The 15,760-nt window shown below is 42.0% G+C and overlaps 1 protein-coding gene across 1 annotated transcript; it reads right to left on the reverse strand.

The window, feature by feature from the left end:
* Positions 1-2,822: 2,822 nt before the first annotated feature.
* On the reverse strand, positions 2,823-3,471 carry LOC121590543 (myrosinase-binding protein 2-like). Its single transcript, XM_041910318.1, has 2 exons — positions 3,208-3,471; positions 2,823-3,132 (listed from the first exon to the last, which is right to left on the reverse strand). The coding sequence occupies exons 1-2, from the start codon at positions 3,285-3,287 to the stop codon at positions 2,997-2,999; spliced, it is 216 nt and encodes a 71-aa protein (XP_041766252.1). The 5' UTR covers positions 3,288-3,471; the 3' UTR covers positions 2,823-2,996.
* Between the last annotated feature and the right edge of the window lie 12,289 nt (positions 3,472-15,760).

The raw sequence follows: 15,760 nt of genomic DNA on the forward strand, positions 1-15,760 counted from the left end.
GATTACTACCTCAAGAGTTTGCAGCACATTCGTGTTGGTTTAAAGGGCCTTCTTGGCTATCTATGCATGAAGAGCAGTGGAATCGTGCGACAGTATTGGCTGATCCTGAAGAAGCGTTACAAGAGCGGAAGAAAATTGTGTTGTTAAGTGCGACGGAAAAGGTGTTCGAACCGCATTTTTTGCTGGATAAGTTTTCTTCATACTGGAAAACAGTTCGTGTTGCTGCCTACTGTTCCCGATTTGTGAAAATACGTCTTGGAAAGGAACACGATCAAGGAGAGTGTTCTAATAAGGAATTTCGTGATGCGGTGAAACTGTTGGTGAGAATTCTGCAGCGGCAAGAATTTGGTGATGAACTGCTGGCGTTACGGAAGGGTGACAAAGTGTCTTTGAATTCGCGCTTGAAGTACTTGCGACCGTTTTTGGATCCTGAAGGTGTACTCCGTGTTGGTGGCCGCCTTAAACATGCTACCATCGGGTATGGTGCGAAGCATCCAATGATTCTCTCTGCTAAGACGAACTTCACTAGAATCCTGGTGAAGGCGTATCATCAGTTGGCGATGCATGCTGGTCCCCGTCTAACTCTGGCTTTGGTGCGGCAGGAGTTTTGGATCCTGAGTGGAAAATCGGTTGCGAATGCTGTTTGTCGCAGCTGTATGACATGCTTCAAGGCGGACCCTTTGCCTATCGTGCAGCCTCTGGGACAACTTCCGGCTGAGAGGACAACACCATCCAGGCCGTTTTCTTTCGTCGGAGTGGACTACTGTGGACCGGTGTTTCTAAAGCCAACGCACCGTAAGGCGGCGGCTTTAAAAGCTTACATTTCTATTTTTGTTTGTTTTAGCACCAAAGCTGTCCATATCGAGCTGGTGGAAGATCTTTCGACTGGAGCTTTCATCGCGGCTTTTCGTCGGTTCATTTCTCGGCGCGGGCTACCGATCCATGTGTACTCGGACAATGGATTGAACTTTCAAGGCGCGCAGAAGGAACTGTTGGAGCTATTTGGCATGCTGAAAAACAAGTCGGCTAAAGCGATCGTTCAGAGTGAAGCAGTGAAGCTTGGCATAACTTGGAGCTTCATCCCCCCGAGATCTCCCAATTTCGGCGGACTTTGGGAGGCAGCGGTGAAGGCGGCGAAGAGAACTATGCGGAAAGTGCTGGGCGATCGACAACTATCGTTTGGAGATTTTGTAACTGTTTTGACCCAAATTGAAGCGCAACTCAATTCTAGACCCCTTACACCATTATCAGAAGATCCTTGCGAGCTGGATGTTCTTACTCCAGGCCATTTTCTTATAGGAACGTCATTGTTAGCACTACCCGATCAGAATGTGTTAGAAGTTCCTATGAATAGGTTGAAACTAAAAGATCAGTTGCAACAGATTGTTCAAGATCATTGGAGAAGATGTCGGGTAGAATATATAGGAGAGTTGCATAATTCTTACCAGAAGAATAGGGCAGTGCACCAGCTGAGCAAAGGTCGTATGGTAACGCTGAAGGAAGAGGATAAGGTTAGTGGAGAGTGGTCTATGGCGAGGATAGTAGATACTCATCCAGGGAAAGACAGCGTGGTGCGAGTAGTTACAGTTAGAACAGCGAAAGGGATCTACAAACGACCAGTGTCCAAGGTATGCCTTTTACCTTTTGAGAGAGAGATAGGAGATTTTTTTGAGAATTAAAAATTGTTCAATTTTGGTGGCCGCCATGTTAGGATTCATGCATAATTTGAATTAACGGAATGAGGAGCTACCGTTGTGCGGGTTTTTGTCAGTTGGGAACGGATAGGATTATGTCCGTCAGGAACGACAGGTTCTAGAGAAGGGTATATAAGAAGTCTGAATTTTGTATCGTCCTCTTTTTGCACTGCAATTTCGCTAAAATAAAAAACACAACGTAGGAAAACAGACCCAATCTTTTGGTCCCAACAATAGCTTTAAATATAATTGTACATATATATCCGTATCATGACTGTGAACTATTTACAATACATCAAATTATCATAAAACTGTATGATTTTTTATTCAGGAGTAACTGTCCGAAAAGGTCGTAGCTTAATATGAATAATCTGCCAAGAATTAACTAAGAGCAAAAAAAAAGAAGGAAAATCTGCTTATGAATGCCAGGTTATTCTAGCAATTGTTTACCTATCATAGACTTAGCATCATACCATGGAGCGCAGGTGTGGACGGTGATATACTATTTTATGTTAATTTAACAGACAAATCTGTTAAAAAGTCAACTTCCATGATTTACGATTACATTCTGTTGAAAAAAGCCCAGTAACTTGAGAACAAAAATTATATAAAATAACTGTATATCATCATTCCTGAATAAAAAAAATGTAAATCATATTTTATAATTTTGTTCCTAAACAACCTAAAAGGAATAATAATGTTGTTCCGTAACAACCTAAATAATAGGAACTGGTAATGTTTCTTTTCATTAGAATAGCTTTACAAAATAATGCAAGACACATGTAAGCAATTCGTTAAGAAAAAAAATCAATTGACATTCAAACTACATTTTTTTACAGTCATGTCATCGCTAAGACACTGAAGGTAACTACACAAATGAATGATTTTGACCAGCAGCCTACTGCGAACGTAAAAAAAATGTCAACAGTTTACAACACTGGTCGCAACACCTACTGCGATTGTCGCAAAAACTTCTGCGATCATCGCAAAAACTTCTGCGATTGTCGTAAAAACTTCTGCGATTGTCGCAAAAACTTCTCCGCTTGTCGCGAACACTTCTGCGATTGTCGCGAACACTTCTACACTCTTAAGAAATTTTGCCGAATCTCGGTTAATTTTTGCCGAGATCTGCACAACTGAGATCTCGGCAAAGATCTCGGTTAAATTTCTGTTGCCGACATCTCGGTTAATGTCATTTTGTTTTGACGTTTACGTTTAACCGAGATATTCGGTTAGAGCAAATCGAGATTTCGGCTAAATATAAAAACATTTTATTTTTATTTTAGTGATTTTATTTGCGTATCAAATGGGTTTTTTTGTGATGGAAAGCGTTGGGACAGGCGCCGATTCAACCGCCGGATGGGGCACAGCGTTTGGATGTGGTACCGGTACAGGAAAATGAGCCGGACAAGGAGCGGGCACTGGTACAGGCACGGTTCTGTAAAGCGGGCAGAGTGAAACAAGTCTGAGTGAACCCTTTTTAGATTTCATGTGATCGAGTGTTGATACTTACCTCGTGTAGGTGACCGGAAATGAATCCTGAAAGTCTGAACGGTCTGGCAAAGGTTGAACCAACCGGATTAGCTTCCACATCTGATCCTTAAATAGGGACTGCTCCGAGCGACGCTCTGAAGAGCACCGGTTGCGTGCGCTGATGGAGTTTCCTAGCCCCAACCCTGCTTCATACCTGTGCTCGATCGCACGCTACTGATTCTCGTTTTTTCACGCTGAGAGACTCATTTTCATTTTTTTTTACATTTTTTATTTTACATCACAACATCACTCCGAAAGGTTTTCGTTTCATTAGCACGAGATTAGCAGAATGGCGAATGACAGATAGAATACCCAGCCTCGGCTAATCCAAGTAGGGTAACTCTACCAGTTTTCGGCAGTGTACCTATTTTCGGCAGGGTAACTAAAAACGTGAAATTCTGCACAAATGCGGTAAAAAAATTCACAAAATACAATTTTGTTGTGAAAGTGTACTTATTTGATATTCACATACGAAGTTTCACACCATTTCATTACGTATTTTCCAAAATATCAAATAAATTGTGCTTTTTTCGGCAGCTTTGCTGTCAGCCAATCGTTCGGCAGGTTTTGTGATTAAGAGAATCAGAACAGTAAAACAATGAAAAAGTGGTATATATTAAAGATTTTATGCTTATTTAATTTATTCTAACTTGTTCGGAATTTTAAAATCACGATAAACAGGTTATTTTTCACTTTAAATGCTGCCGAAAATAGGTACACAGTAAATGTTCATTTTTGACAGCTCAATGTTGTGGGCTCCTGCCGAAACTCGGAACAATAACACACTTTGAATTTGGCTGAATATTCCTTTTAAAATTGATCAGAACACTACAATGCGTATGTCGAAACATAATATGACCTTTCTTGTACCAAATATCACCAATTTTACGACAAACAATGCACTAACTTAAGAGAAAAATAAATATTTGCCAGTTCGCACCGTACGCTATAACCATCAAACTGTCAATGGCTGCTCTGTTTAAACGTCGCATCAAAATGGCTGTCAAAACGGGCCAAAATAAGCAACATAAAATTGATAATTAAAGTGCTTTTTAACACCAATCTTAGAAAAGTAAGAGTGTTAAATTGCTTTAAACATTTTTTGTACATATTCACATTGATACAAACATTTTCTGACCCGTATTCGCGCTGCCGAAAATAGGAACACAGCCTGCCGAAAATAGGAACAAACTGCCGAAAACAGGAGCAAAATCAATGTTTGCATTTTCACGAATATTTATGAAAAAGGGCTTTGAAACGGCAAATAAAAAATATTGTAACATACTATGATAGTTTATCAACCAGAATAACAACACTTTCAAGAAAAATAATGAAAAATATTGATGTGTGAGCAATTTTTGTGAAACTGCTGCACTAGCCTGCCGAAAACTGGTACAGTTACCCTAGTAAAGCTGAATTCTCGGTTATTTTGACGGATTATCTCGGTGACAGCAGTGTTAACGTATGTGCTCGGCATTTGTGTTGCCGAGTTTCGATTCAAATTTTTATTTAACTGATATTTCAGTTTTAAATGGGACTGATTTTCGGCTACTGGGTTTTTTCAACTGACATATCAGCAAGAATCGAAAGAGCCGACGGATTTCGGCAGTTTTTTTAACCGAGGTCGTGAAATATTTTTAAGTGTGTACGATTGTCGCGAACACTTCTGTGATTGTCGCGAACACTTCTGCGATTGTCGCGAACACTACTGCGATTGTCGCAAGAATATCTGCGATTGTCGCGAAAACTTCTCAGACTGTCGCAACAACTTCTGCGATTGTCGCAAAACTTCTGCGATTATCGCAAAAACTTTTGGGATTGTCGCAAAAACTTCTGCGATTGTCGCAACAACTTCTGCGATTGACGCAAAAACTTCTGCGATTGTCGCAAAAACTTCAGCGATTGTCGCATAAACTTCTGCGATTGCCGCGAAAAGCTCTGCGATTATCGCAACAACTTCTGTGATTGTCGCATAAACTTCTGCGATCGTCGCAAAAACTTCTGCGATTGACGCAAAAACTTCTGCGATTGTCGCGAACAATTCTGCGATTGTCGCAACAACTTCTGCGATTGTCGCAAAAACTTCTGCGATTGTCGCAAAAAGTTCTGCAATTATCGCAAAAACTTCTCCGATTGTCGCAAAAACTTCTGCAATTGTCGCAAAAATTTTGCGATTGTCGCAAAAAGTTCTGCAGGATACAGGTATGATACAGGGTGCATAGAGGGCAAGGATGCAGGAGTGGAGTTTGGGGTCGAACTCCCCCTTCAATTCACAATCCTTTCCCCATCCCCCTCTTGCACCGCTGTTGTGGAGCCGGTAGAGGGTGAAAGGGGTGAAAATGCCTTTCTAAGTAATTCGGGCCAGTGGAAACGTTTCACATTTAGTAAACGTTTTTCCTTCGGCGCTTAGTTTTTGAGATAATTGCGGTGTTCGAGATTTCAACTGTAACTCGACGTGTTCGGCGGTTTAATCGAAAACAATAGTAAAGATACACTTCCCGTGCGAACGGAACCGCTAGCACTTGTCATTTGCCCCAAGCATCCTTACCCCGGTTTAGTAGCCATGTCCAAATCTGCAACCGAATGTAGGAAAGAACTTCAGTCCGGAATACAAAATTCACTACAACAATGGACAACTAAAACGGGACATGATATATCGCCAGGCAAATGTAAAATATTTCATATTTGCCATGAACGTCACCCAAAAAGACTATCCCCAATCAAATACAATAAAACTGCCATACCAAATGTAGGAAAAGCCTGAATAGGAATCATTTCGACTCAAAATTATCATTAGTTGCTCATTGTGCACCAAATCTTGATGTCGAAGATGTCGACACCAAACAAACTACTGAAAATCGATTGCACCTCTTAAAAATGTTAGGATACGGAAAACATTGTGCTAATCGAGATGTTTTTACCTGGATTCTAAAAGCTTCCTATATGGAAGAGAAGAATGGACACTATCATTAACCAACATAAATTCGAAAGTCTCTGGCTCCTCTTTACCATACTGCTCTGGGGCATTCTATCAGGGTCTTTATAACCAGTCCTATTCCATCACTGATCTGTGAAAGCGACCAGCTTCGTTTCTCACATATCATCACACACAGATTGGTTACAGCTGCTGGCCGTCTTTTGGAGGAAGATATAAAAGCTGAAGCCTTCATTGAAAGAGCCAAAAATGCATTCATGAAACTGACTTGAGCACGGTTACTACAAATTGCAGAACAATCACGAAATGGAGAAAGGCTATGGGATCAAAACATCCCCAGAGTTGAAAATAAAATCCAAAGGGATTTCAGACCGGCATTAGCTAGCAAAATATTTAAGGAAATGCTAAATAATAGATACCACAGTCGCCATCATATCTACACCGATAGATCCGTCGCCGGAAATTGTGCAGGTTGTGGAATTATATCATTAAATGACACATGTTAAATTAAACTACCGGATTACTGTTGTGATCATAGCAACCTCCCTAGCTTGAACGATGTGTAGTAGGCTTACGTTAATTTAGAGAATAAATCAGTCGGTATTTTCCACTCGTTGAAACCAGCAGCTTCCAACAGGCCCAGGTGCTTAGCGTTCGATCAGAAAATCTTTTTAATCAGAACAAATTGAGATTGTTTCTAGATGGAGTGATTAGGAATTGCCAAGCTAAATGGAAGCAATTACGGAACGTGGAAAACCAAGGTCGAGTTTCTGCTGATGCGAGAAGACTTGTAGCAATACGTGATTGGAACAAACACAGTTGCTGCCCCCGAATCGACTGCTGCTGCTCCCGGATCAAGTGCTGCAACAGACACCACAGCTTGGAAAACCAGAGACCAGAAAGCTCGTGCGACGATTGGGCTTCTTTTGGAGCACAGTCAGTTGAACCTAATCAAGGACTCGAAAACGGCGAAGCAGACTTGGGAGGCCCTTCGAAACCAGTATGAGAAGGTAACGTTGACTTCCGTATTTAAGGCTGGTAGTGAAAAGCACAAGAAAACCTTGTTGTGCAACTTTTGCCAAAAACCAGGTCACAAGCAGCTATCCGAAGGCGAAAACGGCATGTCAGGAATCAGAAGCATCATAATTCACATTCGCGGCTTCACAAATATTCTGTGGACGTGATGTGTGGATCATAGACTCCGGTGCAACATCACACATGTGCATCAAACCAGACTACTTTGTTTCGTTGGACCACACAGTGAAGCAAAAGGTTTCCTTAGCAGACGGCAAGTAGATTACCACAGAAGGAATTGGTTGGTGCAGAATGGCGTGGATGACTCGTGAGGGTGAACACAGCACTGTTCTCCTCACAGATGTACTCTATGTTCCGCAATTCGAATCCAACCTTATATCGGTGAGGAATCTGACAGCCAAGGGAGTCAAGTTCATATTTCATCAGGATGGGTGCCACATCCAAAAGGACAGAAAGGTGATCGCTGATAAAATTATGTCCGATGGGATGTAGAGGTTGCGCACAACACATTCTGCACGTAAGGTGAGTGACCATACATCTAATTGTTTACACACTTGGCATCGCATTCTTGGGCATCGAAAGCCGGAAGCAATTCGGGGCCTGGGGAACAAAGATCTGTATCGAAGATTGCAAAAATGTCGTAACGTGTGAGTGTTGCCTAGAGGGTAAAATGGCACGGCTACCGTTTCCAAGGAAATCGAAAATTAGATCCAAGCAGCTTTTAGAAATTATCCACACGGACGTGTTTGGATCAATGCGAACACCATCGCCAGGAAGGTGTCGTTATTTTCTTACGATGATAGACGATTTCTCCCGCTACACAATAGTCTATTTTCTAAAGGAAAAATCGGAGGTTACAGAGCGAATAGCAGAATATGTTCGATTTGTAAATAATCAGATCGCAAGAGCACCAAGGTGATTCGATCAGATCAAGGTGGTGAACATAAGAATGAAGCTCTGGACCGTTTCTATTGTGGTGGATTGCTTATAGCAATATCTTAGTTGTAATCAAGTAGCCATTGGTTACAGCAACCGTGGTTACACTGAATATCGAATAAATGTAGTTAGTCTTAGTTCACTCTTAGAACGGTGTACATCGTCTTTCAATCGCTCCCATACTGTCGTCAAGAGAGCATCACTCAACAATTCACCACTGCTTACACGCCGCAACAAAACGGAGTAGCGGAGCGAAAGAATCGTTCACTAGTGGAAATGGCTCACTGTATGATTCTGGACGCACATCTGCTGCACATGTATTGGGCAGAAGCTGTGAACACGGCCACATATCTACAGAACCGATTACCGACGAAACCCATATCAAAAACACCGTTTGAGCTCTGGACTGGAGAGAAGCCTGATCTCAGTCACCTCAAAATGTTCGGTTCGCGGGCATACGTGTGGATTCCATCTAACAAGCGATCGAAAATGGATGCAAAATCGAAGAAGATATTGTTTGTGGGCTATTCTTCGCACCACAAGGCCTATCGTTTCATCGATCCTGAAACGTACAAGATAACCACGAGCAGAGATTGTCGTTTTCTGACACATCGGGAGGTTTGTGAAACCAAACCTTGGCAGGGAAGTATCGTTTTCTTCCCATTTTCTTCTCCGGCGATTAATAAAGCTGATGATGATCCCGTTATTGTAGCACCAGAAATAGGCAATGACGAGACTCCAACTACTGCGTTCTCCGAGAATGATGATGACCATGATAATGATGAATGCAGCGATTTAAATTTTGATGATTTCAATTAGCAACATCTAACGATGAGTTCCAGAGCGATGTCGAATTCAATACCATCCGTCCTGAAAATATCTTGGAGCTTGAGGCAACTGGAACGCAGAAGGAGCTGAAATCATCTGGCGTTCAGGAGGAGCATTCCGTCTTCGAGGAAGCTTCTGTTCCAGCAGTTCGACGATTGGAGCGTACCACAAAGAGTATTCTTCCAGAGCGATACCAGGACACCGTACGCATCGCAAATCAATTCGATGAAGGACCATGCACGTACAAAGAAGCAATAGCTAGCCCCGAACGTGACAAGTGGATGGCAGCTATGAAAGAAGAGCTGCAGACGCATGAGGAAAATTGCACATGGGAGGTAGTTTGTTTGCCGCCAAAAAAGGTTATCGGCAACAAATGGATTTTTACGAAAAAAAAAAATGGTTGAAAACGGGAACCTGATCCGCTACAAGGCCCGACTGGTACCGCAAGGATTCAATAAAAAATATGGGATTGATTATCATGAAGTTTTTGCGCCAGTCGTTAAACAAACCACGTTTCGGACTTTATTGAGTATCGCCGCTCGACGAGGAATGCTGGCGAAGCATATAGACGTGAAGACGGCGTACCTCCATGGAGAACTAGAGGAAACCGTTTTCATGAAGCAGCCGATAGTTTTTCATAACGGAGTTAAAAATGACGTATTGAAAATCAGAAAAAGTCTTTACGGTCTAAAGCAAGATGGAAGGATGTGGAATACGAAAATCACCGAAGTCTTGAAGCTACTGGGTTACATACCATCGGTAGCAGACGTCTGTACGTCGCGGTGAATACCAGACCGGACATAGTCATCAGCGCTTCGATCTTAGGACGCAAGGTGAGTTTTCCAACGGAAGCAGACTGGACCGAAGCAAAAAGAACGCTACGTTATCTTCAGTCAACTGCGGAGTGGAATTTGCGAATAGGTTCACAAGGACCACTAGAAGTGTACATTGATGCTGATTGGGTTGGTGATAAGACGGACCGAAAGTCGAATATCGGTTTCGTGTTTCATCTCGGAGGACCAATCAGTTGGGCAGCTCGAAAACAACCATGCGTCACACTTTCGTCAACCGAAGCGGAGTACGTGGCACTCTCTGAAGCCAGCCGCGAGTTGATGTGATTAATGAAACTTTTGAAGGACATTGTTATGAGTTTATAGTATGCCGATATTTTGTATAACGAATAACTTTAATCATAGTAACCTATGATTCACTGTGGTTATAACTTTCTATCTGAAATAAATTCATTCTGTTCCTAACCATACAATACGCTGTTTGTTTGCACTACTGCCAATAGACATCGATGATCCAGTTCCGACTCCGATAATAGTGCATAAAGACAATCAGAGTTGCATAGCAATGCTGAAATCAGTCAGTGGTAGTAACAGGACGAACCACATCGACACCAGATACTATTTTGTTAAGGAGTCAGTGAAAAATGGTGTAATGGACATTCACTATTGTCCCAGCGAACAAATGATAGTGGAGTAAGATGGAGCAGATGCGCCTACGACTTGGTTTAGAGCCAGCCGAGATTGAGGAGGAGTGTTGTGATCATAGCAACCTCGCTAGCTTGAACGGAGTGTAGTAGGCTTTAGTTAATTTAGAGAATAAATCAGTCGGTATTTTTCACTCGTTAAAACCAGTAGCTTCCAACAATTACAGCAGCATATTTTGAGCAGAAGCGTTTGTCATAATTAAAGCAACAGCAAATTGGCAGCGCTGGAGCGAGAAAATACTAAAGACCCGTGTTTTCAGATCCTGAAAAAGCTTCCATTCTCTACAAGAACAACCTACGTTGAATTCCAAGCCTTTGAGAAATAAAAGGGAAAGAAGACGCAGACACGGCAGTAAATGATGGACGCAAACGGAACAACAGTCAAGAAAACGCTTTATCGAGAACATGGTAAGTTGGGCAGATAATACCATCAATCAGACCTGGCAAAATGAATGGTTGAACTTAAAACAAACTTAGGGTAAAAAGTACTTACAACCCAGGATGCATCCAGTTATATCCTCACTACGTTTAAACGAAAGGTGGCGTGCTTTTTCTCGCTCCCACATTTAACGGTGTTTTTTTGTGTGTTTTTGCGAGAAATTGATTCCGCTTTTGTTCCTGTTTACATTTCGCAGGTGGCCAAACGAATTGAAGATGTCGATTAGGGAAGGACATGCGTCCAAGTCCAGTTCGCCAGAGACCGTGATGGTGAAGAATCCGGATTCAGGGCGAATTCGATGCTGGTGGCTGCGGTACGGTGTTGGTGGGCAGCCATGCTCGCTCCAAACAAGCGGTGGTCATAAAACGCCAACGAATAAAATGGCCAACGACGAGGTGGAGCAGTTCCTGCTCGCCACAGAGCGTCGGATTTATGCGCGGCTCCCGAAGGCCCGTGGATCGCCCAGACTCATCGACGCCGGTACGTATCGCAAACGAGACGTGCTGGTTTTGAAGCGCCTGGGGCCATCACAGCAGGAGTTATTGGACTTGTGCGGAGGACGCTTCGGTCTGAAGACGGTTTCGCAGCTAGCGCTGCAACTGCTCGCCAGGCCGGAAACGTTCCACGACGAGCTGGGGTACGTTCACTGCGACCTGAAGCCGGACAATGTCCTGCGCGGTCGCGGAACGATCCGCAAGAAGCTGCACTTGATCGATTTCGGTTTTGCCGAGCCGTATCGGCACCCACGCACGGGGGAATACATAGCGCAGGATGCGTTTTCCCGTTCGCCAGAACGAATGAATTTGCACCAGTGTTCGCTCATCTGTTGTATACATCGTGCAGGCGAGATGACATTTTGTCACTCACCTACATGCTGGTGTTTTTGCTCCGCGGTGGCCTACCGTGGTATGGTACTGAGGAGCGAATTGATCCGGACGAGGCACTGCGTCTGAAGTTGAAAACTACGCCCAGCGAGCTGTGCAGAGGATTGCTCAAACATTCCATGCAGCACGATTTTCATTTTGATTGGAACCGTTTTGGTTGCTAAACCAGCACCTAATTTCTTTTCTTCTCTCTCTTCATTCTAGCTTTCGTAAAGTGACGTAAGTCACCCCAGTAATAGGCGCCGTGAAGGAACAGCCCGATGCATGGACGGTGGCCAAATCCGATCCTCTGCCTCCTCGTGGCGCCACTGGATGTTGGCCTCTGGTGTTGTCAGACTCACCAGCGGCCTAACCAAAGAGGACGGTCAGAAGGACGCCAAGCGTTTATTAAACTGAAATACACTTGACGCTATCGATTGGGTTGAAGGGAAATAAATGTCTATTTATTGTATTTTAGTGTAAGATTGAAAACATGTAACAATACACGTGTAGCAGTGTAATGGAAAAAAATTCAAATATACAACTGCCTATAAAACGCTTAGTTTTCGAGATAGCCGGATAGCATCAACTTCAAATGTATATTGTGGGGATGTTTTCCACTCCAGAAGCATACACGAATACAAATGTCGATAGCGCTTGACTTGCTTTACAAAAATGCACCATTATTCATTGCTCTCACGGGTACCGTTTGGACGGTATTAACGGCCAAAGAGAGCGGAAATGACGAATTTACTCAAAATCGGGGATCAAGTCCTTCAACAGGACGCACCACTGGCTGTCATTTGAAAACTGCCCTCGGAAAATGAACCAAATTTTGGTATGTGATTTTCATTAATAAACGTTCAGAACCGGGATGGAAAAAGCCATCGAAAACTTCAAATAAGATCGGCATTTGAATTCGCGTCTCAAAAGATTTTCATCCGTGTTTTTCGCCCATAACTCAGAGGTGGCAGGTCGGAGGGGATGAAGTTATGAGGGAAGAAGTTGTATTCTGGAGAACCCTTCCTACTCCCGATACAAAACTTTTAGCTAGGACCAACGGTTCTCAACTTATTCGCGAAAAGCCGGCAAAAAAACCAACAACAGCATCAGCACCAACCATATCACAAGGCAGCGATCAGAAGCAGTTGGAAGCTAGTAAGGTATATTACCGAACAGTTTTGGAAAAGGTGGCTTTATTAGGCGATTAGGCTAAATCTGCCGAACGTCAGGGAAACGGTAAAAGGGTCAGAACAGAAACGACCAGCAGACAAGCGACACCGAATACGAGTGAGATAGAAAGCAGAAGGATCTAAGTGAAGAAATAGTTATAAAGGACGAGAAAAGTGAGTGGATTGAAGCGAGTGAAAATAGAGCATTTGTTAATTTTCATTAATAAAGTTTCAGAACCGTTTTCAAAGGCGGTTACCGAAAATACATCTCTACAGTAAGGTTTTTTTTTGCGTGTACCTCAAAAACAACTTTGTTTTGAATTCAATTTCACGTTTGGTCTTATTACAGGTCATCACTTGAAAATAAACTAACTTCTAGCAATGAAAACTACCGACAGAAATGAGGAAAAGTCTTGCACTTTTGTTTCGCATAAGTGCAGCACAAGAACGAAAGGTCCTGTGAAGGGTGTTTCGTGTATATCAATTGAAAATGCTGTATGCTGTACAGCAGAAAGTATCAGAAAGTAAAAGCTTTTGATTCTTTCGCCACTAGTTGAGACTTAGCAATCTCATGAAAATTGCGAAATGAATGAAGATCAATACCAAGAACAAGATGATTAAGCTGTAAGTTTCTTTGTAATTCCTGCGATGAAAAACCATTGCTTCACTCGAAATTGCTAAGGCTAGTAAAACATAATTTGATGCAACAAAAAACACCCTAAAAGTGAAGGAACTAGAAATTAGAACAGAAGAACTTGCTCCTAAAGAAGGGAGAACATACATTTCAATCAGAAATCGCGGATTAAAATTTCACTATGAATCAATAACTTTTTGATCATAATTAGAGGCAACGAATAAGAAACTGAATCTTACAGTGAAATTGGCTACTTGTTGAGCTAAAATGTAGATACATGAGTCAAGCATGAAATCCCAGATTGAATCTTAGTGTTGTTGGTAAAATATTGATAACGACGAAAAATAATTTTTTAAAAAATACGAGAAAAAGTTGGTAATTGCGAGACATTTTTATACGTTAGCATTCGAACAATCCTAGCAACTGATATAGAAACTCAATACATGTCTGAAAAATTTCAGTCATTTTTCTCATCTTATAGAATAACTCATAACACTGGACCATATTTTCACGCGAACGAATGGAAAGACAGAATGATATGTGCAAATAACAAAAAAGAAATGCCATGCCACCAATAGGAATTTCAACAAAAGTTTCATACAATATTATTAGCGTACTGGAAACCAATTCATCCAAGTACAGGAATAAGCCATACGCAGTTAATACTCAATCATTAACTTCCGAGAAAGTTCATTTCATTAACTCCCAGAGGTTTTGAGTCCAGACCAACGCAGATTAATTGGACTAAAGCCAAACGAGCGTTGCGCTACTTTAAAGATACCGCAGTGTTGAAGCTGAAGCTAGGAGGAGTGGGCTATATCGAAGGTTTCGCCGTCGTCTACTGAGCTGGCGTTCGGTCGGACAGAATGTCAAATTCCGGATTTTATTCAAGCTTAGCAGAGGAACAATCACTTGTAATGCCAGGAAACAGAACTGTGTTACGTTATCCTCTGCCGAAGCGGAATGTGGGGCGCTCGCAGAAGCAAGCAAGCAGTTGTTGTGGCTGCTGAAGCTGATCACAATTTTGTTCAAGATTTGGTCAGGTCTGGAGTGTAAGATGTCAAGTACTGTCCGACAGAAGACATGTTGACGAATCTCTGACGACTTTAACGCAGATTAAAATACAAAAAATGAGGGAGAATATTAACTTACACAGCGCTCCATACTCCAATGCAAGGCAGTTTTGAAAAAAAAAAAATCCAGAGCGGTTGAGCGATTCCCCTAGATCAGTGTTCTCCAACCTTTTTAGGACCACGTATCAACATGTTGTGCGTGGTCCTAGAAAAATAAAAATGTGAAAATACATTTGCTGTGGCCCAAATATAATGGGAGTACACATGTTGCGCAGCGACCACATCGAAGGTGGCTGTTTAAATTTATAATTTTAATGTTGTTCTTAGTAGGCAAAGATAGTTTGTAACTTAGAGTTTAAAAGGAGGTAATTATTATAATAAATCAGTCTTACACCAGCATTTGATGAATGCGTTTCTCTCGGGTGAAGGTTTGGGCAAATACTAATTGCCATAAAATAATAATTGCCTTCTCAACAACACTTTACGAAATCAGTAGCGGCGCTACCACGGAATAGACCTCCCAATTCACATTTGAAAAGAAGTAACTAGCCTGGTAGCCCAATACTTAATTTAGTTTGGTGAAGGAGAGTTGAACCGTTGACGTTCCCGAACCGCTTTGCCCGGGAAGTTCTGTTCCGTGGCAGTAGACGGTTTACCAAGCGCTCCAGATCGACTGAAACCTTCGCGGTCGGCTTGGCCGTCGGGCCCGGAACATACTTTTTGTTCAGATCAAAAATTGCAACATTCCACCACATTATTGAAGAAATATAGCTAAAAAACTAAATTTCAATGTTTACTTAAACATGTTTTCCCTGCCAAAAGCTGAGAAAGGTGTTGTGAGTACTCTACTACATGAGGAAGATATACATAATAGCTCTAGCTCAAACAGCGTCCTCCAAACATGAAAATTAACTCTAACATTTTGTTAAAAGTTTAATGTTGTTTGTAATAAAAAAAAGCTCGCGGGAGACAGATTTTTTATGACCGAGTTAAAACATATTACGAAAATTAGAAAATTTAACATTATCACAAGAACCCTATAAAACATAGGAATGGCATCATTAGTTGACGATATGCTAACGACTCGATACTTGAGAGTACTTGAGATTATCGCCTACTTCCA

Source organism: Anopheles merus, chromosome 2R, assembly GCF_017562075.2.
Source record: "Anopheles merus strain MAF chromosome 2R, AmerM5.1, whole genome shotgun sequence".
Lineage (NCBI taxonomy): Eukaryota > Metazoa > Arthropoda > Insecta > Diptera > Culicidae > Anopheles > Anopheles merus.

What these genes read in the sequence shown, in the direction of transcription:
- LOC121590543 (XM_041910318.1), bottom strand. Translation starts at nt 3,287, where the DNA reads ATGTGGAAGCTAATCCGGTTGGTTCAACCTTTGCCAGACCGTTCAGAC. An exon ending in TTTCCGGTCACCTACACGAG is followed by an intron (nt 3,133 to 3,207) that starts GTAAGTATCAAC and finishes CCCGCTTTACAG; the next exon opens with AACCGTGCCTGTACCAGTGC.